Source organism: Solanum pennellii, chromosome 8 (assembly GCF_001406875.1).
Source record: "Solanum pennellii chromosome 8, SPENNV200".
Lineage (NCBI taxonomy): Eukaryota > Viridiplantae > Streptophyta > Magnoliopsida > Solanales > Solanaceae > Solanum > Solanum pennellii.
The window spans coordinates 68,089,610-68,116,744 of NC_028644.1; the positions used below are offsets into that span (position 1 = coordinate 68,089,610).

The following is a 27,135-nucleotide window of genomic DNA, read 5'->3' on the forward strand; positions in this document are numbered from 1 at the left end:
TATAAAAATAATGTTAAAAGATTGTATTTATAGGAAAAAATATAGCTTTGGAATATGAAGATTCACTTACAAAGTTGAAAGGTCAAGTGTTACAAAAATTTAAGACAAATATTAATTAAGAACATAAATTAATTTAGAAGATAAATCATATACATGTATCTATTTAAAGGGTAAATATTTCAAGAAAATAAATTAAATTAGATATATTAATTATGAATTATTCTAAAGAAGTGCAAAAGTCATTAACATTTCCATTAAAATAATGTAACTTAATATTAAAATTAAATAGTTAAATATTTTTTTATAATATTTTAATTTATAATAAGGGTAAAATCGTAACTCAACTTTTAACTTTTTTTGTTCCCTCTTATAATAATATATGACTAATTTTATGTACGTATATTGTGTGTGTTCCTTATGTTGATGAAATATTACTATTTTTTTAAGGGATAATGTATAAGTACCCCCTCAACTATGCTTGAAATTTTAGACACAATTATACTATACTAAGGTTCCATTACCCTAACTTATTTTATTAATAATTTTCTACCCTTTTTGACCTACGTGGCACTATCTTGTAGGCCCAACACTGGTTAATTTTTTTTAAGTTAGTGCCACATAAGCCCAAAAAGGATATAAAATTACTTATAAAATAAGTTCAGGGAGTAATAAAACCTTAGTATAGTATAAGTGTGCTTCTGAGATTTCGGAAATAGATTGAAGGGACACTTGTGCATTTTCCCTTTTTTTTTAAATAACATAATAAGTAGTATTTTAGAAAGATGCAAGTATTTGCATAATATATAAGTTAGTATACAAATTTCAAATTGTTAAAGTGCCAAACAACTTTTTAAACACTATTAGTTAACTTTAATTCGTTCAAGAGAAAACGAATGCTAATTTACTTCTCTCTCTTTTTATTTTTGGCCACAAAATATACATTCATAAAGTGCAACATGAAAGGAATTACACTTATTTCATGTACAGAATTCAAAAAAACTAAAATATTTTAATGCTATAACCTATAAGGTTTTAAAGTTTAAGATTTTCTACCTAATTAAAAAACATGTAAAACTAAACTATTTGTTAAAATATATGTATATATCTATCGTTATAACATTGGTTCAAAATGTGTTTTATTTGTGTATTAAATTTAATTGATGTTTTAATTCTTTTCAAGTCATTAATTAAGAAAACATAATCAATTTGATATATAATTTACTAAATTATACTTATCTATTAGATGTTTTATTTTTTAGAATTGAGTATTATTAAAAAAAGTTACTTTAATGTTAAGGATATTGTTGGCAACATTATTAGCCTTTTTCTTAAATTAACAATTATTTTGAGTTGAGGCAAAAGTTCAAATGCTATTGATGTTATATAATAATTATAGAAATCTCACATTTTAATTTACTTATTCTCATTATTTTCTATAAGTTTCACAAATTTTTAAAATTTTTTCTCATTTTTTTCTTAAGTTAAAAATGTCATTAATGTATCCGACCCTCTTTTTAATATATCAACACTTTGATTTTTTGCCTATTAATATATCCGGACCTCCATTAATGTATCTGTTAGAGAGATTTCTATAATTATAAACTTTTAAGAGATAAATTGTAATTTACCTTAAAATATGTGACTTTGTAATTTGTCCATGCTATATAATACACAAATATATTTAAGAAATAATTTAAATAATTACTTGAAATGCAATGGTAAATTTAAATCTTTTCCCATCGATAAAAAATATATGGACAAAAATTAGTCTAAATAAAATCGTAAGTACAAATTATAAATCATCAAAGTCATTTAAATAACTCTCCTTTAACTAGTTCTTGATGAAAGTATAGATGATATGTTAGTATAATTCTATGAGTAAGATTTAGAAAGGTAAAATGTACGCAAATTTACTTAATTTTATAGCAAGGACTATCAAAGGATATTGTGTAGTATAAGAAGTTGCTCATTTTTTTTATCAGAGATCTCAAATTTCTATCTTATACATAGAAAAAGTATTTTTTTCTCAAATAAATTTCTATATTGTACAAATTTAATGTAATTAAATTTTAATATAAAAATTAAACATCGAATGAAAAAAAAATCATCGCAAAAATCTAGACCCATAGTATCAAAAGTTGATAGGTAACTACATTTAGGAAAAACAAGAAAAATGTACCTTTATTGTGTGAATAAAGATGCAAAGTGAGAACATCAATAACAACCTAAAAGGAATTGGGATTTGGTGTATAAAAAGAGTTTTTACTTTGTCACACTGATTCCCTTGGTAATGTAACCTTAGTCATGTAAATAAAATTGTGACAACATGAGATTTACTATATCTCAAAATTTGTATATTAACCTTCTTTTCGTCTCATATAATTTATTATATACATTATAATTAATATATCTAACAATTTTCTTAATAATATAAACATGAAAATTGTATCATAACTATTAAGTTTAGTAGAATCGATAATTAAAATTATCTGCTTCAGAAGAGAAGAATTATATACATTAAATTATCGAATAGATCACTTGGTAAAGCAGAATTATTATTTATCAATTGTTCATGGTCAATTGGTAAAAGAAGGCATAACTTTTAATTTGTCCAATTTATCCTCTCATAATTGAATGTAAAATTTTATTTTATTTTAATTTAGCTATTAATTGATCTTGCAGTTACATAAAATTCTCTCTGTTAATTAAATATTTTGTGTTCGGACTTTTAAAATTAGAAAATTCCCTTGATTAGAGCATCATGTCTCGATATTGTCATTGTATACTCCCACGAGTCGGAAGGAGGGGGATACTGGGCGAGATCTTTCAGCAGCGAATTTCCCATACAAATAGAGACATTTATCAAAAAGATATTTCTAATGCTTCGGGATCGAGGTCTCATTAGCCGAAGAAGATCCTGACAAATTCACGTAGCCTGCTTGACAAATATCAATGACGAAGATATCATAAATAGGGGTCCATAGGCATCGCAATAAGTCTCCTGTCCTACTACAGATGCTGCAATAACTTTAATAATTTATGTATAATGTGAATCTAAATTAAAATAAAATATTAATAATCGTATAGATTATAGTATTAAAAAAGTGGACACCCTAAAAAAAGTAACTTTGGAATATGGAGTAAATCAAAGTTGTCCGTTCATTTTTTTTTTCTTAGCATATTCTAAGTCACACAATTTGAAAATATATTAGAAAAAATTGCAGATAATTAATAATTTTTTTTAAAAATGAAAATAAAAATAAAAGTGAATTTGGTCAAAGGATAAAATTGGTAAAAAATAGTGATGTAAGAAAAACACTTTTTAACTAATGCTTAGATACTATTCGATTTCTCTTATCAAAAAATATCAGAAGTACACATTACAACACACGTATGTGTCACGTGTGATATCTCTATCAAATAACTTGTCAGCTTTTTTAAAAAAAATTATCAAAATATTATTTATATTTTAATCTGCAGAATAATAAAATCACTCAAAATAATAAATATATACATTTACTTTTATTATATAATCAAGGATAAATATATTTTATTATTTGATCAATTTCTTGAAAGCCCCCAAACTGCTTATTTTTCCGATTATTATTTTTAAAAAAAATAAAAGTGAGATATTAGATTAAAAAAATTAATCAGTCAAACAAAAATGTTTCTCTTTAATTTTTTTTTATTTGATGATAATCCACTATCATTGGGGAATTAAACAAAAAAATAAAAATTAAAAAAAGTGTAGTTTTATCATGTCTTTTTGTGAGAAACTAGAAAACAAATATTATTTTTAGTTTAGTGTGTCTTTTAGTGTAAAGCTGCCCCCAAAAATGTGAACGGCGTCTGCGGGAAAGTAAGTCATAATTATATTCAACGTGCCACTATTTCATAATCATCACAAACAACTTTAATTTATACTATCGAGCGTAGCGGATGAGGTTGTTCTCGCTTAATCAGATATTTTGAATTGGAGTTAAAAACAAAAAAAGTTATTTCGAGTTGAAGTTGTGAAAATAGAATAATCCCTAATAGAAAATATTGGGCTTTATTTAGCATAAATCGAAAATAGTCGTATAACAATATAAATACGCTCTCCGTTTTAAAAAGAATGATTTGGTTTGACTTGACACGAATTTTAACAAAATAAAGAAGACTTTTGAATCTTATGATCCTAAATTAAAGTTATGTGAAATGTACAAAACTACCCTTTAATCTTGTGCCTTTAAACATGCTATGTGGAAAGTTGAAATTAAAATATTATCAAAAAAAGGAAAGATGTCATTCTATTTGAAACATAACAAAATAAAATGAGGTTATTCTTTTTTAAAAACGAGAGAGAGTTAAAAAAAATTAAGAACATTCAAATATTAATGCCACCTTATTATTAAGGCTCGATGAATTAATGTATACATAGTAGGATTAATATAAAATATTAAATGTAATTTGTATAATCAAAATTTCTTTAAATTATAGTATAGTTATATTAATAAATGGAAGGGCAATCTAAAGTTTCGAATAAATTTGATTTAATAGGTAGAAGGAAAACCTTTTTAAACTATTTTTAATAAATTAAGAATAATTCATGTCACTTATCAAATAAAAAATATACGATTATTAAAATAGATAATTAACATAATAAGAAAGATTTAATTACACATCAATTTATCATGAATGTTGAGATTAGAACATCTTACGATTTGTTTTTTCAAACTATTTCTATTTTTATGAATAGATGGTACAATTATCTTCTAGTTTTTTTTTTTAAAAAAAAAATTAGTGATGTGATATTATAAAATATTTCATAAAATTAATCTCAAAAAAAAAAGGAAAATTGACAGAACATTTGTTGAACATGTGAACTTGGAATCACCTTATCAAATAATGCAATACAAATCAAGTCATCCATTCATGGAGATTCTAAAATTTGTAAAGCACTTTATTAAGTAAAAAAGGGTCCCTTCTTTTTTTGCAGGTGTTAAGATCTGATCATGTGCATATATATATATATATATATATATATATCTAAGTTCAAATTTCACTCGTAGAATTTATAGTTGAAATTTAAAAATTTAAGTTATTGATATTGTATTTAACGTGTAATTTTCATAATTCAAAAATTGGTTTGAGTTAATTTTTCAAAATTAGATTTTCAAAAGCTGATTAAATTTTATGGCAAACAAACGCTAGCTTGGAGATCGATTTAGACTTAAATTTATTAATTATAATTTTTCACTTTTACACGAAAGAAAATGATAAAACTTAACAAAAAAGTGCTTTTGAATCAAATATGAAAATAGTTTTCAGATCAGCGCCGATGAAAAATGCAAGCCAAACTAAAGCTCGGATATTGATATATTACATCAAGAGAAAAGCGACAAATTGATAAATTTCCATATAATATATAATCACCCTTTGTCACCGGTTTTATATTTACTTTTATAACTATGCTCTAAATTAAAATATATATCCAAAAAGATTCACTCTCAACCATTCCATATGCTATCTAGCACTAAACTCCCCTTTTTAAAAAAAGAATCAGATGTCTATAAAGAATAAATTTATTATACTTTTAAATTTTGTGAATCCATAATATAATATCTGTAGATTTTTTTACTTGTATATATTTTATGTTAGATATTATTGGATTCGATTAAACAATAGCCAAAGGGTTCCATCTTTCACTTATAAGAATATATAAATAACTTTTTAAAAAAAAAAAAGTCAAATGTTACATCAAATTGACGATTAGGTGAATATTCTTAAAAAAGAATAATTTACCAGAAAAAGATGAAACTTTTGAGAAAAGGATATAAGTGTCTACTTTTGGTTTATTTCACTTCATTCTCAAAATATATCTTGTCTTTGAATAAACAAGTGGTATCATAATTTACTTATCATAGCTTTAAAACGAAATTTCTTTTTTTTAGATAATAAGTGAGTTTATTTATTTGTTTTATAATGTTTGATAAGTAAGTAAGATAAATATTATTTCGAGAACATTTATATGTAATTTAGTGAAATACTTAGGGTGGGATGAGATAGAAAAGGAGGGGGCGTTCGAAATTGGTGAGCGTAAAATGAACTAAAACATCGGAATAATAAATGAGCTAAAAAAAATATGGTCCCCTGTCTAGTTTTTTTTCAATTTATTTTTGCACACTGAATTTTGTATAGTGGTTGCACTTTCTTCCTTATTGGTTATGTTGTCAGTGTTTTTTCATACAATGAGTTCTCTGGTCCCAATTGGTTACTACATGTAAGCAGTATTACTCATTCATCAGATATAGTGGTCCTTCATAACAAATAAAGAAAAATATGAGAAAAAAAAATAAATTAAATAACTTTATGACAAAAGAAACCATATGGTTAAAATTGAATGAATCCATGACTACACTTGTTAACTTTCTCTTTTTGGTACAACATAGAAACTTACATATGTATGTATACTCAATTCAAACTAGTTTGAAATTGACTATACTGAATCATTCAACACACTTTGTATTACTCTCACACTAACTTTGTTTTCATTAGTTTAGATAGTTCACACTTCGCCCCTCACTGTAACATGAATCGATATTGCTTTCTTTTCCTCTCGCTACTAAGATCTTTAGAAAATTTTCAACCTAAAGTTACCAAAATTTCCCCTCTTTTTTTTTTTTTTTGTACGAGTGACTCTCCTTTATGTGGATTTGGGACCAGCTATGCTTTGCTAGATTTAGACAGACAATATATCACTTTATCAGACAAAAAGAAGCAATAATATGAAGAGCCACCAATATCTAGGCTTACATCTTTGGTCCAAGAAATAAGACTGTAGATACAAGGCAATTTGGAATCAGAATACAGAAGGCTTGTAAGGGTTAGAAATTGAGGTTCCCTCTAAAAAGAGACATGTAAGGGAGCCACCACGAATGAGCTCAGAGAAGGATAAGATAAGAGAGTCCTATAGAGAATGTGGTAAAAGAAAACCATAATAGAGTTTGAACACAACTAGCAAATTGATTATCTTCGTGCATAAGGATACTCGATTACCTACCAAAAAAGATTAATAGAAAATGATGCATCATGAGCTTGTATCCATCATCCATGGTGACTGAATTCAGGGGTGGATCAAATTATCCAAATTCTATCAGCTGCTTACTGGAGATTTCGACACAATGTGCATATCAACCCCAATAAGAACCTTCAAAAAAGTGTTGTTCGTTCCACTATGAGATATCTACAGCAAAAGAAGAATTCCCTTTCGATCACTTCAACTCTTGATCCTTCAGCAAAAGGAACACGATGTAGCATCACGATGGTGTGTGTCTTGACTTGAAGTTTCCCTTGTCAAGGAATTTTAGTGAGTCCGCATCCTCATCCTCAATCCACAAAGAGGAATCCAAACAACTACATTAAGCTCCTTCGTTGGAGAGAAAACAATACTAACAATAACAGTAGATCCTAAAAGCCATTGCAGTTGATATCGTCAACCCAATGTGATGCCAGAACTAAACATATGAACAAGTTAGTTTTGCGGCATTATATGATGAAAAAGGTAGCATGCAGCTGTTACCAAACTTCAGTGTTGATGAGACTTCTGTAGGAAGTATAATATTATATCGTTTACACGCTTGTAGAGAAGGTTTCCTCTTTTCTTTTCTATCAAGAACTAGCGTAATCTTGTGATGAAGTAGTCTCCATAATCTCGAGAACAAGGACTGTAAAATAACATAAACTACATTAACATGAGAACAAAAGAATGACCAGATAAGATACACTAGGAATGTAACATATATACACCAAATGACATGAAACTACAAACACTCCGTATTCAATACCAAAAGGTGTTACTGATTTTTTTATAAGGTAAATCAGGGTGGCAGCGAAGCTTACCATGACAATGAGGACAAGGCACTCGATGGTATTCTAAGCCTTCATTCATTTTCTAGTTGATGTTGCTTCACATGCTTATTGTGTGCATACATTTCAGGTATCGCTTTCATAAAATCTTTAAGTCGTCATGTTCTTTGCCTTTTGAATCAGATCACGTGATGAAACCGAGGGTTTTAGACCGAATTTCATCATGCCACTGACTAAAACCTCGGCCTCTTTCCATTTCCCATCACCACAAAGAACTTCAATCGTCAAGCAATAGCTTGCTCCATTTGGAATCATTCCATTCTCAACCATTTTTTTGAGCAGCTTCAAGGCTCTATAGGAACTGCTCTCTTTACAGTATCCAAATATCATCGTATTGTATATTACATCGTTAGGCTGTAAATGATATTCAGACATCGATAGGAACAATTTCGATGCTTCCTTCATATTCCCTTGACTACACCATCCATGTATCAAGGCCCCATATGTACAAAGGTCTACACTCAAACCAGCTTTATGCATACGCGAGAACACCTCAAGTGCTTTTTCCATGTCGTTGGATCGAGCAAATGCATCAATAAGAATTGTGTATGTGACTTTTGAAGGAAATATGCTTCTTTCCTCCATCTCACGAACAAAGTCAACAACCTTTGATAGATTTCCAGATCTAGAGAAACCCGCTATTAAAGTATTATACGTGATTGATGTAGGTGTCAACCCATAGGACTTTATCTGATTGAACAAAGTTAATCCTTTTTCAAGCTTTCCAGCACTACAACACCCATCTATTAGAGTGTTATATGTGATCAAATTAGGGTGCAACCCAGCCAGCTTCATTTGATCCACTAGTTTCTCAGCTTCCAACACTCTCTTCTCTTGACATAACCCTCTAATCAAAGTGTTGTACGTTACAACATTGTATACTACCCCATTATGACGCATTTCATCAAATAATTCAAAAGCTTTGCTAACTTTTCCATCGCTGCAATACACGTTAATAAGAGAATTATAAGTGTATATATCAGGAAACACTCCATCAAGTTTCATATTCTCATAAAGCTCGAATGCATCCGTTTTAAGTCCTTGCCTAAAGAAACCATTAAGTAATACAGAGTAAGTGTACTGATTAGGTATAACACCCTCGACTGACATTGTACTAAACAACTCCTTTGCTCTTCCAGCATCATCATACTTAAGACACCCATCAATCATAGTAGTATATATTACAACATTCGGTCGCCACCCCATTTGTTTCAATTTAGCTAATGCCTCAAAAGCACCATTCAAATCACCAAACTCACAACAACCCTTTATCACTATCCCAAAACTATACATATCCAAAAAACTCTTCCCCATTGATTCTTCAAATATCAACAAAGCCTTTTCGAAAGATCCGTTCTTTATAACACAAGAAAGAATACTATTAAACGTATTCGATGAAGGTACAAGTCCTTTATCAATCATTTCATTAAAAAAGACTAAAGCTTCTTCTATTAACTGAGATTGGAGATGGGCATTGATGACAATTTCATATAAAGGAGTAGAATACAAGAAATGGGTATGAGTCAAATGGTGAAGTAAAGATGGAACTGTGAAATGGGGTGAAGTGATTCTGCCGGAAACTAACTGTAAGATTAGAGATTGAGCAACTGAGATCGAGTTGCTCGAGAGAAGTCCGTCTAGGATTATAGAGAAAGATTGGTGGGTTTGATGAAACCCTTGCTCGATTGAGGATTTGAAGAGTGTAAGAGCTTTGAGTGGTGGGGTTTTCAGCAATTTAGAAACAAGAACAGCTGCTCCTTGTGGGGTTCGTAACATTTTCAGTTCTATTGAAAATCCCAACACAATTTACCCAGAAAAACGCAGAAATTAAGCATACCCAGATGAACAAGAAGACAAAAACATGTACATATTCAGAGTTCAGGCAAAATTTATTTCACAGTAAAAGATGGAACTTTACAGAAACCATAAGAGAACCTGGTTCTAAGAGACTTCAATAAAAAGGTTCTGAATATGCGTGGACTGTTACAGTAAGACTACTGTTTCATTTACTATACCATTAGCACAGTTCACGTCAACGATGGAGTCGCCGGCGAATGCTTTTGCAATGTTTCTTCCTTGAAGCTCACCGGAGTCCGAAGAAACAGCTTTTAGCCCACATAACCAATAACCTGGACTCGGGTCGGCCCAAATAAAAAATAAAAACTATGAAATTACAATCTATTTCTATTAAGTTTCTAATTACATTAATTCTTTAAAAATTTAAAAATCGGATATAATAATTAAAGATCGAATATATTAATATGTAGCTCAGATACATTAAATATTGTCTCGAATACATTACAAACTAGCTCGAATACATAATATGTAGCTCAGATACATTAAATACTAGATTAGATACATTAATATGCAGCTCAAATACATTAAAGAAATAAGAAATTTTGAAATTTTTTAAAAGTAATTGGGGATAATGAAAAAAAGTGAAACAAAAGGTGTGTATTTACGTAGTTTGTCCAATAAAAAAAGGAAAAAGAACACTTAATTACACCACCATTTCTATCATATTTATTAATTCTAATCTTATTATTATCTCACTAATTATAATGTCATGTAGTTAATTCAAATACATCTAGATTACTGTATGTTTGCTACCAGATGAGCTATGAAAAATAGATAAGTAGGGAGAGAAAAAATAAGCGAGAGAGGCGAGAGGGGAAAGAGATAGGAGGGAAGTGAACGATCCCAGACATATAAGAACTACACTAGATATATGTATTTTAGATACAGATACATTTCACAATCCATATATATTTTGAAATATGGATACATAAAGAGGGGCAAGCGAGAAAGCTAGTATGTATTCCAAATGCATGCGAAATGACTTGATAGAGTATATCCGAATTAAATTGGACTTATTTTTGATTCCATATATTCGTAATATATGTATCTGAATGCTTCAAATACATGTATTTGAGAACCAAAATCTAGCACGAATAATAATTTCAAAAACTCACAAAGAGATAAGTAATTGGGCCTTGAACTCAGTGAGATATGTATTGTTTAGCCCGAAATAAACTCTTAACCCACTTAATCAAATTACGAGGCCTCAAGCGGCCCAACTAATCAGCCCAAGTTTCAGTAGAAGAAATGTATGAGCAACCAATCGGAAGACCAGAGAGTGAACCGATAGTTCGTGTGAAGTTTTGCCGATTGGAAAAATGTCTAGCGCAGTGGATGCTGTTGGAAATCCGATCCCAACATCGGCGGTGCTGATGTCGGCGTCGAAGCACATAGATATTAGGTGCCGGAACGAGAATGTAGCATATCTCAAGTGCAAGAAGGACGATCCAAACCCGGAGAAATGCCTCCAAAAAGGTCAACAAGTCACTCGCTGTGTTCTTAGCCTGTAAGTTAGTAACTCACATCGAAATATTTCTTAATTTTGATATTTTTTGCCGATTTTTTGAGATTGTTTTTGGTATTACAGTTTTGTGATTTGTGTGATTGTTCAGTGTATTATGAGGTGAAAATTTAGGGCTTTTTTGTTTGTGTATTTGGTTTTTGTAATCAGGAGTTATAGTTCTCTAATTTAATGTATGAAGTGTTGAAGACATGATTAAGTAAATAGATTATTTCCTTTAACATGTAATTGGAGTTGGTAGAGATACTTGGACTATGATTAAAGATACAATTAGGTAGATAATGCACTCAAGGGCGTTGCGTTGCGTCAATGAGGTGGGTTGAGAACTGAGGTCTCAAATTTGATTCCCAGTTGAGGCATAAATATTAGGTGATCTCTTCTCATCTATTCAAGCTTGCTGGACAAGGTGACTTAGTACATGTACTAGTGGGAGGTAGTAGAATTAGTAGAGGTATGCACAAGCTGGTTAGACACCACGATTGTAAAGTAGATGATGTTTCTTCTCTCAAACATTTTAGGCTTTTAGATGAGATAGTCAAATAATTAAACATCAAATGTTTCATTATCTTTGTCTGATGTTGCCTGGAGGGATTGTTTTTAGTCTAGATCCAGATCAGTGTGAAGTTCAAAATACGTCTAGTTTTAAAGACTCCTAATTTGCGTTATAAGACAAATTATTTACTAGTATAAACTATAAAGTGACGCGAGTCTGAATAGAGCAGAATGAATACACAGTCATAGACTATTCATTGTGATGTAGTTGGTAGATTGATATTAGATGTTTTTTCTTATGAATGTTTCTTTTGTAATAGTTGAGGGGAAGATTGTTCGCAGTTCAACTGTTTTCTAATAGTTCTTGATAGAGTAATAAGTAATAACAGTGTTTCAGTAATAAGCTATATTTCCTCGATTATCCTTATTACACTGGGTATGCTGTTGTTACCTTTATTGCGCAGAGAGAAATTAGAAGCATAATGCAACAGAGTTTCAAACAATATTATACCAGAGTAAACAAGTTCACCTCTGGCAGCTAAACCTGAAAGTCATGTATTGAGGAATGGTATGTTGTTTTTCATACATGAGAGAGGTTAAGCTATTGTGAACGCACTGTGATTAAACTTATCTACTTAGAGGTGGAAGATATGTGTTAAGCTTGCGGGCTGGCAATTCAATAAAAGATCATGAATGCTTATAGCTGTTTGTTTCTTCTTCCGTGTGCTGATGAGTGTATTGCATGCAATATAGGCTAGAAATTGTAATTGGGGCTTATTTAAGGCTCTTCTACCTTCCTAATCATGCAGATGCTGACTATGGTCATTGAGAGTATTTGAATGCTTATATAATGTAGGATCGTATCTGGCGCCATCGACTCTATGAATCAAAAGTAGTGTTGGCTTCTTCCTATTTGAATTACTCACAATGAAACATGGGTTCAATATTGTCATGTCTATTTCATATGTATGTGACAGGGACAATGGACTTTGATATTTATCCCATTACAATCCTTGAGACCTGTTCTAAGACGATGTTAAAAGTTCTGCTTCCATTTTGAAGGCATCTGTCCAGTACTAAGTGGTTACAGCTTATCTAAAATGTTTACAACTTCAGTCACTCCCCACATATCGACTTTGTAACTAAGACCTGATCATTAACATTATTGCTCAATACATTCTCTCAAACTAATGCATAACCTCTTAAAAATGCCATTAGTTAAGTACATGAAACAAAACCTTCCTCTGCACAATCAAATCAGACCCACTTAAAGGAATCCTAGGCTACTTGTTACATTTTTGTTTATCTCACCGAAGAATATTTTTTTCTCCTCCTTTCACTAGTTCTATTGCTCCATCTATCAATTCACGAGTAGAGAAGCAACCATACGTGCATCACCTAATTCCTAAATGCTGATGCTAGCCTGTGTCCACTACTATTTTCTTTTCTTTTCTTTTTCTTTCAAAAAGTCTTTCTTTCTTCAAATATGTGCATATTCTTGGTGTTTATGCGGTGTACTTCTTGCAAAACCCTCTCTGTTAGCTGCTTGGGGTTCCCCAGCCAGTGTACATGGTAAGCTTTGAATAGAAGTGAATTACCGTGTCTAGGTATCCAGAATTGACATTAATGCTGTGGCCATAGGCTAATTTGCTCTGAATCTCCAAAAATGTTGCCGCACCTGTGTTGGATCCTTAAAAAATACACTATTTTTGGAGGATCTGACACCCGCTCGTTGACATATTGAAGAGTCTGAGCAACAGAGGTCTTAGGTCAATAGCCTAAATTTAAAACAGGAAGGAGTGGTGGTGGGTTTATGCTAGGGCTGAGTGTGTGGAAGGTTGAGTCGTGGAGAAAAATGCAAACACAAAATAGGGAAAGAGTGGCCACATTTCTCTTCTTTTGTTGGATTTCCACTATATTTGGTCCTATTTCAGTACATACAACTTGACTAAGTACTTTTTTTAAATTAAGTTGGAAGAGTGATGTTTGGTTTTTATAGTTTGAACAACTTGAGGAATCTGAGTGATACTTGATAAATCTTTATATTTTGTGCAACTTTGAAAAATATAATCCCATTGTTTTCCATTATAGGTTGAAGGATCTTCATCAGAGGTGTAACAAAGAGATGGATGCTTATGCTGGATGCATGTACTACAACACAAATGAGTTTGAGATGTGTCGTAATGAGCAGAAGGATTTTGAGAAAGCCTGTCCTTATTGACTGACTGGCGAATGATGTTTTTCATTTAAGAAATAAAAACTTGAATGTATTTTGCAAACAGAGAAGAGCATATTGTTGTTAGCTACCTTTCATCAGTATGTTTGTGTTTGGAACCCTTTCACAGGGCACTTGCCAATTTGATGTTACTCTTAAATTTGTCTTCAATATAAATCATGAAGCAGAAATTCTTACATGACTTGTTTTCAGAGCATAAATCCGAATTCGGGTCGTTCGTCTCTGTATCTTTACATATCTTTAACTTATCATGTGTTTCCAGATTTCAATTTATGCATTGGCATGAGCAACACAATGAACAGATTCCATATCATTCATATGAATGTCAGGATTTATACTCCTTTGAGTAATATTCTTACTGTTTTTTATCATATGTTCACCAGTCATATAGCTGTTGGGAGATTAGATTTTGTAGTCTTTATAAAATAATAATAATTTAACAGTAGATTTTTATATTTATATCTAAAAATGTTATTTTTTTCACTCAATTTATAAGTCACTATAAGAGACCATTTCCTCCTATTGTACACTACATAGTGTCAACTCTCAATAACAATGACGAGGTAGGGAATATTAGGGTCAAACTATTTGTTTTTGTGTGTGTGAATTTGAACATTGATTCTTCATTCTTTTGAAATAATAATTAAACATAAAGAAATTTTATTGAACGAATTGATTGACTTTTTAAATCGCGATGGCATCTATTGAAACATATGGAGGGAATATAGTTCTTTTCGTGAGTTGTCTTATCTAAATTGATAAAGATTGAATAACTTTAAGTTGTGTTTTAGATCACAAGTTTGAACTCGTGTCAAGTGAACCAAATTTAATATTAAGTGGAGAAGGATAGAAGGGTGAATACATTATTCTCGAGCCTAAAAGACTACAATTAATTTTTTATTTTAGATAGATTTTTTCGACTATATAATAAAAAACATACAAAAGCTTTTGCACAACTAGTAGTTAAGGAAAGTTGAGTGCTACATTAATTGACTTGGCTAAGGAGTTTCACTTTCATTTATTTAAGATCAAATTAAAGAACAAAGGGGAATATATATATATAATTTTAGAAACTTGAGGGCTTTATTTAACCCTTTTCAAACTTGATGGGTAAAATTAATAATTTCACTCTTATACAAAAATCTCTGTTTTTTTCTCAACTTCAAACTATTTCGACTGCTTAATCTGCTAAATCCTAGTGAGGCTGAACTTCAGAGCTTTTCTGGTGAACACCCATCAATCATTTTGTAGTATAAATCTCAAAGGAATTCAGATAGGTTCAAGAATTTGAGGTAAACTTAACATTTTCACTACCCCATCCCTGGCATTAAATTATTAGTACTATATAGTTTCTTTGATTTTCAAAGGTGCGATTTTTACTCCTTTTTATTGTTCTTTTTCTTTTTTGGGGTCCAAAGATTGGATTTTTGAGTTCATTTATGGTGGATTCTTCATTTTTAGAGGTAAATAGTGGACAACTTATGGAAATTGTGGAGCATCCAAGGTGTGCTTAATGGTAAAGTGGTTATGAGAGTTGTGAGGTCTCAGGTTTAAATCCCATTGCAGACAGAGATAGGTGGTTCTTTCCTTCTGTCCTGTTCTGCATGGACAGAGTTAGTTGCTGGTGGGAGGTATGATGGAGAGGAAGGGGGTGGATTTGTGAGTTTGGGGTGGTGGGGTGAGGCAGGAAGAAGGGGAGGGGCAGGTTGGTTTGTATTTTGTGATGCTATGATGTGAACTTAGTATGCCACTCTTTGGGGTTTATTAAGAGCAAGTGGAACTAAAGCTTATTATAGTTGGATGGAAGTAATATTAATAACTAAGAAACCACATTTATTGAAAGAGATTTGGTGTATATGAAAACCCTCTTGCCTCAACTAGGAGGAAAAGAAGTGAAAATCTTTGTTTATTGTAACATCAGTAACACAGTTGTTGGATCCCAATTTTTCTATTGTATAATGGATTATTTAAAACATGAATTGAATACATGAGCAGTTCTCTAGTTGACGATTTTGCACAAAACTGTCTCAGCTCTAAAGTTTGGTCTCGTAGTTCCATTTAGTGTATGAGTTTATTTACGAGGAACTTGGTAACTTATCAGAGTCCATAAGAATTATTTGGTACATTTTGGTTTATCTTCTTGACAATAACTCTTAATTCTCTGCTAATATATGTATGCTTGTGTTTATTACTAATGATATGGTGAACATATGTTAAAAGAGAGGACTCATTAATACCTGTCAAACCTGATTGTGTTTTGGTATGGATGGAGTGTAATCTTCTCTGCAGTGCTTCTGTAACTCAAGTAGTAAATCTGGTAAATACTTGTTTAAATTCTGATCCATATTGGTCTTTTTGTGGTAATTCTGTAATTCAAGTAGTTCAATTCATAAATATTTGTCTATTTGGATTCAAGTTAATTAATCCAGTTGATGAAAAGGGCCAATTTTCTTTTCTGAATTATCTTATTTAATTCCTGAACTGCTCAATTTGTAGGGGACAACCATTTGAGTTAACAAATTTGATTTCTCACTGGAGCTAGCAGGCAGACAGAAAGCAAAGTTCACATAGATGCTACAACATATTTCAGCGCTGACTAATACTCCATGGTGGCTATCTCAAAATGGTTCTACTTCAATATTCTTTTTGTTTAAATTTAAAGTTTACAAAGATGCTAGTGAACGATAGAAATTTATATTAGTGTTAGTATAAGGACTTCCATGAAAAATATTTCGTGCTTCATTTTTCAGGTGCTTGCCCAGGCGTGGTTGTGTATAAGAAGCCTCTGCAATTGGCTTATCCACTTCCGCTGAAGGTTCCTCTTCCCTCTTTCCTAGATTATGTGCTTTTGCTCAAATATGTGGTCTTTTTTCTTGCTTTCAGATTTTTCCATTATCTGCTTTCAAGATAGGATTATGTGAAGCATGAAGCTAGAATACTCTCATATATGTATAACTATTCAGTACTATGCTTTCTTGTAAGTCGTGATGTGCCTCTTTTAACTCGTCTCTTGACTGAATGTTGTCCAAGTATCTTGGATAATATATTCAGATTTCCGTTTTGAATAATTGGTACCCTTGAGTATTGTGTGTCAACTCATTTGTTTCTTGATCTTTTCATTTCCTTGAGATTGAATGATAATTTTGTAAGGAGAAATTGGATCTTATGGCTCTCTCCTAGTCTCCTGTATATTGCTGACAATTCTAAGGTTGATGCAGATCTTGAATTTAGGGATTGGGAATTATTTGTGCTGTTTGTCCCAAGAAATCTTTAACTTGGTAAATGCTTGTTTTTTTTTGAAATGGTATTGTTTAAAAAAAAAGGAAAAAAAAAACTTTTGTTATGCAGAATAAGAAAAAGAACTTTATTTTGGCATAATCAGTTAATGGTTTCTTGGCTCCATCATTAGTATCATGTTGCTGGACTGCCTTAGAGTAATCTAAAAATCCATCTAACTCTCTGCATTCTGCGTCAGTGGGATCATGGGAGGGAACCAGTCTACTGATTGAACGATAGCTTGCTATCTGTTAGATCAACTTTTTGCTAGTGAGATGTTTTAGTTATATAGGTGTATTGGAATAGCTCTTGTTGGAATTTTATACATAAAAGAGATGCAACTAGAGTTTGAAATACGAGTTTATGATTCTTTCCAGCTTGAAAATTTTCAGATTTAGGCTGAAGGTCTCTACAGTTTTACAATTTCAGAGAGGGAAGAACATACATTAGTATCCTACAAACACAGGCCCTTAAATCAATGACTTTTTCTGAAGATACTTGAATCTTCTCAAGCTTTGAGACATAATGTCTCGAGAAAAGACAAAACTCCAATTCAAGCTTCTTCACTTGAGTGATACTTCATTTGACCTCCTCTTCTTCATCATTACATTTGTGATCCATGGAGAAAGGTAGCACCTTATGTTTTACTTCCACTCATAGTTTGGCTTCCTTCTCATATTTACATTTTGAAATATTAATCTTAATATCCATAATTGATCAGTCCAAAACTTCGGTCACTGCTAAGATCAAAGTCGTAATTCTTTAATCATCTACAAGCAGTCAACTGCTGCTTACATTCTTTTCACACTTCTGTAAGTTATTTCATAATCATGTTCAAGAAACTTCATATCTGAAGTTTATTCATTTAGTTATTTTTTACTTTTCTGAACCCTGGTGTTACATTTAGTGTTGCTGATTTTAGGTTAAACATATATTAATCATGACATGCCTTTTGAGAAATTTGGCCCTATGGTTCTTGCAATCTCTTATATTTACTATGTATCTCCTTGACCTTGGTTTATTTCTGATGTTTCATCTGAAGGCTAACGTGTTTGTTTCTGGCTGCAGTTTGATCATAAATATAATGTAACTGGTCCAGGAAGACAAGGAACCTTTCTTTGTACTGAAAGGAGGTATCCCCAAGGTCGAAACTCTAAGAAACGTGAACCTGTGCAGCAGAATGTGGATCTTCCCCTGGTCCTGCCTAAGCAAAAGAAGAAGCCATATCCTATACCTCTGAAGAAAATTCAGCAGGCTGCGAAGGCTGATAAGAAGTTGGCTGAGTTTGGAATAGAAAAGAAGCTTGAACCCCCTAAGAATGGATTGCTTGTGCCTAGCCTAGTTCCCGCGGCTTATGAATTGTTAGATGATTGGAAACTTTTGATTAAAGGACTTGCACAACTGCTCCACTATGTTCCTGTCCATGCTTGTAGGTAACTTGTCAAAAGATGGACTGTTTGTTGATTTTCTTGCTTGTTATATTATAAAATGAGCAATTGTGCCATTTCTTTATCAACTAAGTTACTATCTTTTGCCTGCAGTGAATGCTCACAAATCCATGTTGCTCAAAGTGGTCATGAGATTCAGGATTGCCTTGGCCCAACCAACAGTAGTCGCAGAAGCTTCCACTCCTGGGTGAAGGGATCAATTAATGATGTGCTAATTCCTATCGAGTCATACCATATGTATGATCCTTTTGGCACACGCATTAAGCACGAGACACGATTCAACTACGACAGAATTCCAGCAGTTGTAGAACTTTGCATCCAAGCTGGTGTGGATCTTCCAGGATATCCTTCGCGGAGGAGGACTAAACCCATCAGAATGATGGGAAAGAAAGTAATCGACATAGGTGGATTAGTTGAAGAGCCTAGACCCACCATAGACACAAATTCGGCTATTATGGACCTTGATACCCATCGGTCTTTTGAACGTTTTGCTCCACCATTGGAGTCAGAGGTGCCACGTATTGCCCAGGAGACGATTGGTGCATATGAGAGAGTGAAACAGGGGGTCACGATACTGATGAAGAAGTACACTGTTAAAGCTTGTGGTTACTGTTCAGAAGTCCACGTGGGACCTTGGGGTCACAATGCTAAGCTCTGCGGTGAATTTAAACACCAGTGGCGGGATGGGAAACATGGCTGGCAAGATGCAACAGTGGATGAGGTATTGCCCCCTAACTATGTGTGGCATGTTCAAGATCCAAAAGGAACCCCATTGAGAAGTGCACTGAAGAGATTCTATGGGAAGGCTCCAGCTGCGGTTGAAGTTTGTATGCAGGCTGGTGCTCAAATACCTCACAAGTATAAACCTATGATGAGGCTAGACATTGTGCTCCCTGAAAGTGAAGAAAGTCGCCTAGTCGCGTAAGGTTTCTTATGTACAAGCCTATACATTGTGTTCCCTGATAGTGAAGAGAGTCGTCTAGTCTCGTAACTGTTCTACATAGCTAAACGTACACAGTGTTTGTGTTATAAAGATGTATAAAAGTATGGAAATGTAGTTTTCATGATATTGTTCATCTTGCAGTCTTTGTTTTGCCTCTGTAATGCAAGGATCAGTGCACTTATTTCAACTTTAGATAATCAACGTCCACGTAATATAAGTCCAAATGATTCAAAATTGTTTCAAGATACTTGTTCACTTTAAGAATCAAGAGAGAATTTTACAGTAGTACACAAATAGATTGGCCAAGGCAAGAAGGCATGCTAATCTTTCTGTATTATTTGAAGTCCATACTTCATAGTTCATAAAATCAACACTCAAAACAGGTCACAAATAGATTAAGCTTGGTAATAGCAGCATAATTTTGCGATTGAGAATATGGAGTTTTAACTGCTAAAATATACACACGAGGAGGGAAGGGAAGATGAAAAAAATGATGAAATAAGGTAATATTTCCCAACAATATAATTAAAAAGGTGTACAATTTCTTATTGTTCTGTTGGGCACATTCTCAATTTTTCCCCTCTATACATAACAGTGTGTAAAAGCCTCTTGATGGGACAGGACTTCCTACAACAGCAAGATCAGTTCATTTGTCCAGCAAAATAAGCTCTAAGCTATAACTTAACTGCTAGAACTTCAAGAGTCTTTCAGGTAACTGTTGAAGAGGTGAAGTGATCCATTCCAAGCATCGTCCTGCTTGGAGGTGGGGTAATGATACAAACAGAAAATTGACGCCAGGGTAGTTCTCAGGCAGCAGGAGCATGTTCCTGGATGGCTGCTGCCAATTTATTACGATCCTCCTCTGTTTTCGTTCTTATCAAAAATGTTCGTGCAACAACATCATCATTGTCACCATCACCCTAAGAAATATAAGCAATACATTCAACTATTCAGTGCAGTTGGAGGAGAAGGGAATCAAATAACCTATGGTATCAAATAGAAACAATTTCTTCAAGTTATAGCTATGTTATTCTATAAGTAACTTGATAAAAACTGGAAATCACGGTAGTTAGAATGAGTGCAGCAGCATTCCAGAAAATGTCAATTGTTTTTTCTTAAAAAAAGATATCGTTTACACTTACAGGAGTTTGTTCAAACTGGCAAGCATTTTTCAAATAAAATAAAAGTTACGGATATTTTTGGTTAGGATGTATTACCGAGGTATGGAATATTGCAACAACGGAATTCTTCTGCAAGTTTGTTTTAATGCCTTGATACAACAATGCATTAAGCAAAATTTTTCCAACCTGCAACAAATATAAAATAGGCAAAAAATAAATGTTAGGTGTAATCTTTTCCGATAAGTAGAAAGGTTATGGTGTAATCTACTTCTCATATCTAAAGAGCAAGACGACTGAAATAAGCAATTATATATCCAGCATTTATCTGGGAAAAGAAAAGTAGAAAAATGTAGGATGGACACAAAATGTTGTTTGCTTTGGTGTGTCAAGTCAAAGAGAAGTGACAATTTTGTCTTCTCAACCAATTCAGTGTCATCCCTAAAACAAATAACATCCCAAACTTCCACTGTTATAATGTTATCTTCGCTATTAATTTTTCATTTTTTATTTCTGATAATGATGCTGTCGGGTAGCTCACGCACAACTGGATTATTTCACATGTACCTTCTTCTTCCCAGCAGTATAGAACCTTTTATTTGAGAAGGTAACACTTAGTATATATTTACCACACAGCACCTTAGTTTGTGCTAAAACCATATTTAAAAGTCAAAAAGAAAAACAAAATGCTTCATCAGCCTAACAAAACAAACAAGGGTTCCTATCATTGAAGCAGTATCTTCTATGTATCTATGGTTAACCCAAAATAGGTACTTGTAATTGCCCACTAAGACTGTGTCACATGTTATATTAGTTATTATAAGATTAAAAGAACCATGAAGAGAAGGGCAAACTAAAGAAGCTAAGCTCATGCACTACATTGGTGAAAAGCTCAACTCAGCTCGTCATTTCTTGAGCCCGACTTGAATAACAAAGCAACTCAAGCTCAAGCTGTGACGTGAACCTGTTGGAAATTAAGTTTCGAATCTACCTCTAACTTTTCAAGCTTGACGAATTCATTGACCAAAATACAGCATCTAAAAGCTAAGATCATTAGATTACTTAAAGAGCTTGACTGATGTAGACCATGGCTTAGATTTGATTTGTTTATTCTTGAATATTGAGATATGTTTACTTTTTTTCCTAAAAAAAAACTGAGATCTAAAAATAGAACCATACATTTGACAAGGAAAAAATTACGTTGGGATAAGTTGAAGAGTTTGTGCATTTTGCAAGATAATACCAAAAAAGAATTAGAAATGGTTTCATTCCCAATTTTACAATTCTGCCTTTATAGTTCGACTGACAACTATATGCTTCTGTTCCTATTAAAGATCCAATAAAACAAAAAACTGAAATAAAAGAACATTTCCTTGTTAGGACTACAACAACAACATACCCAGTAAAATCCCGCAGGTGGGGTCTGGACTTGTTGGAGTAGGGTATACTATAATTTATTTATTTTGGATGGCGTGAGGGGTGCACTTGAAGCAACAAATGGTATGGAACTTACATCATTTCGTATCAGGATAGTTGGCTTGGATTCCCGGGTACCCTTGCTAACACCTTCTTTACACTTGATAGAAAGCTGACCCGTGCCCCTGTCTTTCCATGCATCTTTATCCACTGGATCAGTTGACTGAACAAATGGTAATAAGGAAAAAAAATGTCACAGACGGAACAGATAACAGATTGAGCTAGACAGCTCAAATTCAACACAATTTTGATACATATAAAATAAGTCATAGCTTGAATTTGTATCTGGAAAAGAATGTTCATGGTCAAACTTTTAGTATGATGCACTTGAGGCATGAAACTGTAGTGCATTGATGACAAAAGGGCGATTGCAATGAACAAAGTAAAAAGTTAAATAACACAACAAAAAATGGTGATAATTGTTATATGAGATATTACCCATCAACATTGCTGTATGAGATACTTGTTGTATCATTTGGACTAACATCTTATCTTGACCTTCTCAAATAACTAGTTATATGAGATCACAGAATGTAGCAATCTGTATGAACAATTTGTTTAGCATGCTTATGTCCTTCTAAACAAGAATTACTGCAATCTCATGCAAGAAAAAATGCGGAGTCACACATGTAAAACACAAAAGAATACAACAAATCGGACATGATTCAATGACCACCTCCGTTTGCTCACCTGCTGAAAGCTACCCTTGCACATGTTATAGAGCCTTATAACAATTATTATACAGAATGTTGGCACACTAAAAGAGTAACAGCTAGTACATGCCTCAGACAAAATTGACCATCACGGTTCAGTTCATCAGTCACTCGTTGTCAACATGAAAGATGCCTAAGTTACTAATCATACAAATATTGATGAGAGAGAAGCAGTATGAATAAAAATCAGAATTCTTAAAAGATAGTATATTTCTAGACTAAATATAAGTGAAGTTCAAAGACTTTAAAAATTGTTGATTATATGATTTTTTTTAATTGTTATAGCCATCCAATAATATGATTAGAGCACCAAAAAGGACTATGCAGGATATATTTCTTTCTAAACAGGAGTAAGCACTTGTATTATGTTACCTTCACATAAAGTTTACATTTGACCTCATGGACAACAGTGATTCCCTTTTCTTCAGTCTTCTTCACAGATGGACTGCTTGGCTGCTCCACTTCATCTTCTGCATTACAAAAATAACCTCCACGGTTATGGAGCAAAATAAAAAAAAATGGCAATCTCCTGAGGCCAATAGTGAAAAAATAAAAAGAATAGTCTCCAAAAAAATTATAAGATGAAATCCTTTGATGCAGCCCAACAACTTCTTTAGTATAATACAAAAACTGTATGCAGGGTCAGTAAGTGTTTAGACTGTGTATGTGACAGTATTCCTTTTTCTCCGTTTTACACTTCTTTTGCCATGCAATAAAAATTGAGAACAAAATCCTAGTCGTTTTAAATGGCTAACAGTTAACACTAGGTATGTGTTGGCCTAGTCTTACATTGACCTGTTTTCAGCATTAGAGATATACACTACTGCTTACACAATATTATCCTCCATTTGTTCTGTAATTATTCATTAGTATTTAGTTCCTATAAAAAATTTGTTACATCAAAGGTGTGACCTTCAAGTGATAAATTATGAAACTTAATTGAATTGGAGCAAAAAAGAACAGACACTTGTCTCAAACTCCAAAGCTCATGTTCTAAAATCCCAAAAAGGAAATAAAACAATGGTATTTCCCCTTTACTGTTGAAGGCTGCTCCAACAGTAAAAGGCTGCTCCCAAAGGCTCAGTGCATGTGCCAGATGGAGGTAGTAGGTAACTGGTGGAATAGTAGCGGAGCAAGCAAACTGGCAAGGACACCACCAGCATAAAAAATGATAATACTCTCAAAGCATTAGGCATTTATGTTCTCCCCAATTATCCGGTTTATACTGACACATGAGGAGTTTCACGAAGTGAGAGAGATTAAGAGGTAACTAATAACTTGACCTAGTGAAAATCAACTGAAGCATGAAAACACCAAATCTTACCAGCATCTTGGACAACATTAGCAGCATCAGTTTTCAGAGGTACCAAATTCTGGGTTTGTACTGAAGGTTGAAGCCCTAAAAGGATAAGCAAGTTCAGCAGTCAAATAAATCTATAAGCCATTTGACAAAATCAAAAGATTATATGAGCATGGAAGAGACTTGACCAGAAGAAAAATATAGTTAATTATCAGAGGTGTAATTGGTGATGCAGTCTTTTATGTTCTCCCAAATTATCTCTTCCACCACACAATACAATTACTTTTGGTCAAGCAAATGAATAGAGCTTTTGTTTTTACATAACTGGAAACATTACAACTTTTTTTTTAATAAGGGGAAGGTCAGAACATTTGGTAAATTGATAACAAATTGGTTCATCCCATACTTTCTTAACAGCTGAACTAGGTTATTGTGCATCAGGTGTAAGATTGGTGATATAATATATCCCACTGCCCTAGATGTAATGAGGATTGATGTATCCTAAATGACTGGTCCATGATAACAGAACTACTGCAGGAAACTGACTTCAGAAAAGTGTCACATCTGTGTATTAAATTAAAAATTCCGTAAGAAATGACACCTCAGTTCAGATTCTTTTTCGCTTTAATTCACTTCTGCTACATAGCAGCAGTGAGCTAAATTGGTCCAAGAACAAGCTAATAGTATAACAGGATCCATTTATTTTCTTCCCTACTGCTAGAATAATAGAGACATCAGAATATTAAAAAAGAGTAAAAAATAGAAAAAGAAAAGCAATAAAAGCATCCAGGATAAAGAAGACTCACCAAATGAAAAGGGAGTTGTTTTGCTAAAGAGAGATCCTGAGTTCCATGATGCACCAAAACTTGAAGATGAATTAGCCACAGGAGCATCAGGTTTGGGAAAAGATAATCGACCATCACTCTCCTTATTTTCTGACTCTAGGGTCTTCAAAGCAGCTTGGCATCCATGTGCAGATTTGATCTCTCCATTGGATGAATTAGCTTTCAGCCAATTCACAATGTCACTAAACTTCTCCTGCAATAGGATAACCACAATTGAAAAACCACCAGTATATGAAGAAGCAGATATCAAGTCCTACACATGTTCATTTTCATATGAAAGCCTTCATCAACTAGCACTATTTTAGGCGAGTTCAAAACAGAAAGCATGTCTGGCATACAATAGATGATATGCTCTTCCAAAAAAAACTAGCAGAATATGTTGACCTGCCCTATCTCACCAGTGAATAGCAAACTAAATTGCATCAATATGGGGAAACTGAATAAGGAATACATCCTCAACTAAAGCAATTTATCAAGAACCTTTGGAGCGTGTTTATATATAAATTTACTGGAGTAACACTCATATTAACTGGCAGAGAAAAAATTGGAGCATCAAAATCTGAGAGATGCCGAAGGTACCTTGATAGTTGAAGAATGGTTTAAGTAATCTTGAATTCCATCTTCCCAAAGTTCATCAGGGTGGTTCTGTAACTGTATTTGGACCCAACTGCTCATAACAACAGTAGAATGCATTAGTTCAATATAGACTCTACATATGCAAAAGCTTTTTGTCCTCCGTTGAGACTAGCAAATTCAGTGGAGATAAACAAGAAAGAAAACAAACACTCCCTCATAAAGGAGAACAACCAGTGAGTTAACTACAGCAAATAAATGAAAACAAAGATTGACAGGCTGCTACAACGTTTGGAGGAATAGAGTGAGATTCCAGAGAAAGCAAGTTTGACTTTCAATTAGATCAGGTTTCCAAGTTTTCACTTTTACTTATCTATTAATACTTTGGTATTGTTCTCCTCATCTTTTTTTTTTTTTTTTTTGGGGGGGGGGGGTTTGGGGTTGGAGGGGTTGCAAAGATTCAGAAAGAATGTGAAGAGATAAATTATCCATAGAGAGCATGCCAAATTACTTCTTGAGTAGCAAAATAGTTGAAACAGAAAGATGAGAGACCTTGCGAACTGAGTATTGAGAGCTCTCACATGCTGTCTAGATGATTCAGCTCTTTGCATATCTAACTGTGGAGCCTTCACTTTTTGCTGTTGGGATTGCTCAGCCTTTTGTGAATCAAAAAGTGATCCCATTATTCTCTTTCCTTGAATCTGCTTTGGAACCAGCAAACACGTAAGAAATACGAGAAGGATCAGCACAACTATCTACAAGGATTCTACTAAGATTTCACAAAAAAAAATGCTATCTTTACACAAATTAGATTTACTTTCCTCCTTTAAACAGTTGAAGTAAGACTTAGAACAACAGGGCAGCTATACCAATCAATAAACTATGGTCTCCATTCCAAATTAGTTACTCTCAGCTGTATGAGTATTCCTACCATCCTTCCAATTTGTTCGCATCCAACACATTCCAATACCAAAAAAAAATCATCTTTTAAATAGAATCAACAACTCTAACATCCAAAAATCCAAACCACATACTATTAACTAAAAAAAACAAACTTCCATTACACAAATTTGACTGCATTCGCTACATCACCCGCTTGAAAACTAAAACTTCAGCACAAAAGAGCAGCTTTAAGAGTTATGCTTCAAGTTTCAAAGCACTATACATAGCATATAATAATTAAGACAGAAAAACTCACTGAGTCGTCTGTGAACGATTTGGAATCGGACGGAGCCATTCGTTTGGTTCCTCTCATCATCGCGATTATTCAAAACACAAATTCAATTTCTGAATACAGACAACAATTTGGAATTTTGGTTCAATTTTTTTTGAAAATTAGGGTTTTTTGTTCTTTCTTGTTGCCAGTGATGAATGAACAAAGAGTTGGAAGAGGGGAAATAGATATCTGGGCCGTGAAATTGGGTTTTG

General features: G+C 32.9%; 4 protein-coding genes across 5 annotated transcripts; 2 read left to right on the forward strand and 2 right to left on the reverse strand.

Annotated features, from left to right (window-relative positions):
• Window positions 1-6,616: 6,616 nt before the first annotated feature.
• Window positions 6,617-10,042, reverse strand: LOC107027137 (pentatricopeptide repeat-containing protein At4g11690). The gene is made up of 2 exons (XM_015228310.2): window positions 7,882-10,042; window positions 6,617-7,706 (listed from the first exon to the last, which is right to left on the reverse strand). The coding sequence occupies exon 1, from the start codon at window positions 9,682-9,684 to the stop codon at window positions 7,999-8,001; it is 1,686 nt and encodes a 561-aa protein (XP_015083796.1). The 5' UTR covers window positions 9,685-10,042; the 3' UTR covers window positions 6,617-7,706; window positions 7,882-7,998.
• Window positions 10,043-11,027: 985 nt separating this feature from the next.
• LOC107026844 (NADH dehydrogenase [ubiquinone] 1 alpha subcomplex subunit 8-B-like) lies at window positions 11,028-14,196 on the forward strand. Its single transcript, XM_015227935.2, has 2 exons — window positions 11,028-11,272; window positions 13,871-14,196. Exons 1-2 carry the CDS (start codon window positions 11,085-11,087, stop codon window positions 13,998-14,000), a joined length of 318 nt encoding a protein of 105 aa, XP_015083421.1. The 5' UTR covers window positions 11,028-11,084; the 3' UTR covers window positions 14,001-14,196.
• A 960-nt stretch (window positions 14,197-15,156) lies between these two features.
• Window positions 15,157-19,879, forward strand: LOC107026618 (APO protein 1, chloroplastic-like). The gene is made up of 5 exons (XM_015227658.2): window positions 15,157-15,307; window positions 16,512-16,641; window positions 16,766-16,830; window positions 18,360-18,724; window positions 18,833-19,879. Exons 2-5 carry the CDS (start codon window positions 16,587-16,589, stop codon window positions 19,662-19,664), a joined length of 1,317 nt encoding a protein of 438 aa, XP_015083144.1. The 5' UTR covers window positions 15,157-15,307; window positions 16,512-16,586; the 3' UTR covers window positions 19,665-19,879.
• A 194-nt stretch (window positions 19,880-20,073) lies between these two features.
• LOC107026831 lies at window positions 20,074-27,124 on the reverse strand. Of its 2 annotated transcripts, none has more exons than XM_015227922.2 (9): window positions 26,906-27,124; window positions 26,260-26,408; window positions 25,714-25,801; window positions 25,096-25,327; window positions 24,314-24,388; window positions 23,362-23,459; window positions 22,314-22,439; window positions 20,900-20,989; window positions 20,074-20,602 (listed from the first exon to the last, which is right to left on the reverse strand). In XM_015227922.2, exons 1-9 carry the CDS (start codon window positions 26,963-26,965, stop codon window positions 20,489-20,491), a joined length of 1,032 nt encoding a protein of 343 aa, XP_015083408.1. In that variant the 5' UTR covers window positions 26,966-27,124; the 3' UTR covers window positions 20,074-20,488. The 2 variants fall into 2 exon arrangements, with proteins under 2 accessions (XP_015083408.1, XP_015083407.1); XM_015227921.2 differs by having other exon boundaries at window positions 26,260-26,411.
• Between the last annotated feature and the right edge of the window lie 11 nt (window positions 27,125-27,135).

Bases quoted from the DNA above. Each gene is read 5' to 3' on its own strand.
- LOC107027137 (XM_015228310.2), bottom strand. From the start codon at position 9,684: ATGTTACGAACCCCACAAGGAGCAGCTGTTCTTGTTTCTAAATTGCTG.
- LOC107026844 (XM_015227935.2), top strand. From the start codon at position 11,085: ATGTCTAGCGCAGTGGATGCTGTTGGAAATCCGATCCCAACATCGGCG. The intron at 11,273-13,870 runs GTAAGTTAGTAA...TTTCCATTATAG, and splicing joins ACTCGCTGTGTTCTTAGCCT to GTTGAAGGATCTTCATCAGA.
- LOC107026618 (XM_015227658.2), top strand. From the start codon at position 16,587: ATGCTACAACATATTTCAGCGCTGACTAATACTCCATGGTGGCTATCT. The intron at 16,642-16,765 runs GTTCTACTTCAA...TTCATTTTTCAG, and splicing joins ATGGTGGCTATCTCAAAATG to GTGCTTGCCCAGGCGTGGTT. The intron at 16,831-18,359 runs GTTCCTCTTCCC...TTCTGGCTGCAG, and splicing joins CTTATCCACTTCCGCTGAAG to TTTGATCATAAATATAATGT.
- LOC107026831 (XM_015227921.2), bottom strand. From the start codon at position 26,965: ATGATGAGAGGAACCAAACGAATGGCTCCGTCCGATTCCAAATCGTTC. The intron at 25,802-26,259 runs GTCTCTCATCTT...TGTTATGAGCAG, and splicing joins CTCAATACTCAGTTCGCAAG to TTGGGTCCAAATACAGTTAC. The intron at 20,603-20,899 runs GTAATACATCCT...TATATTTCTTAG, and splicing joins TTGCAATATTCCATACCTCG to GGTGATGGTGACAATGATGA.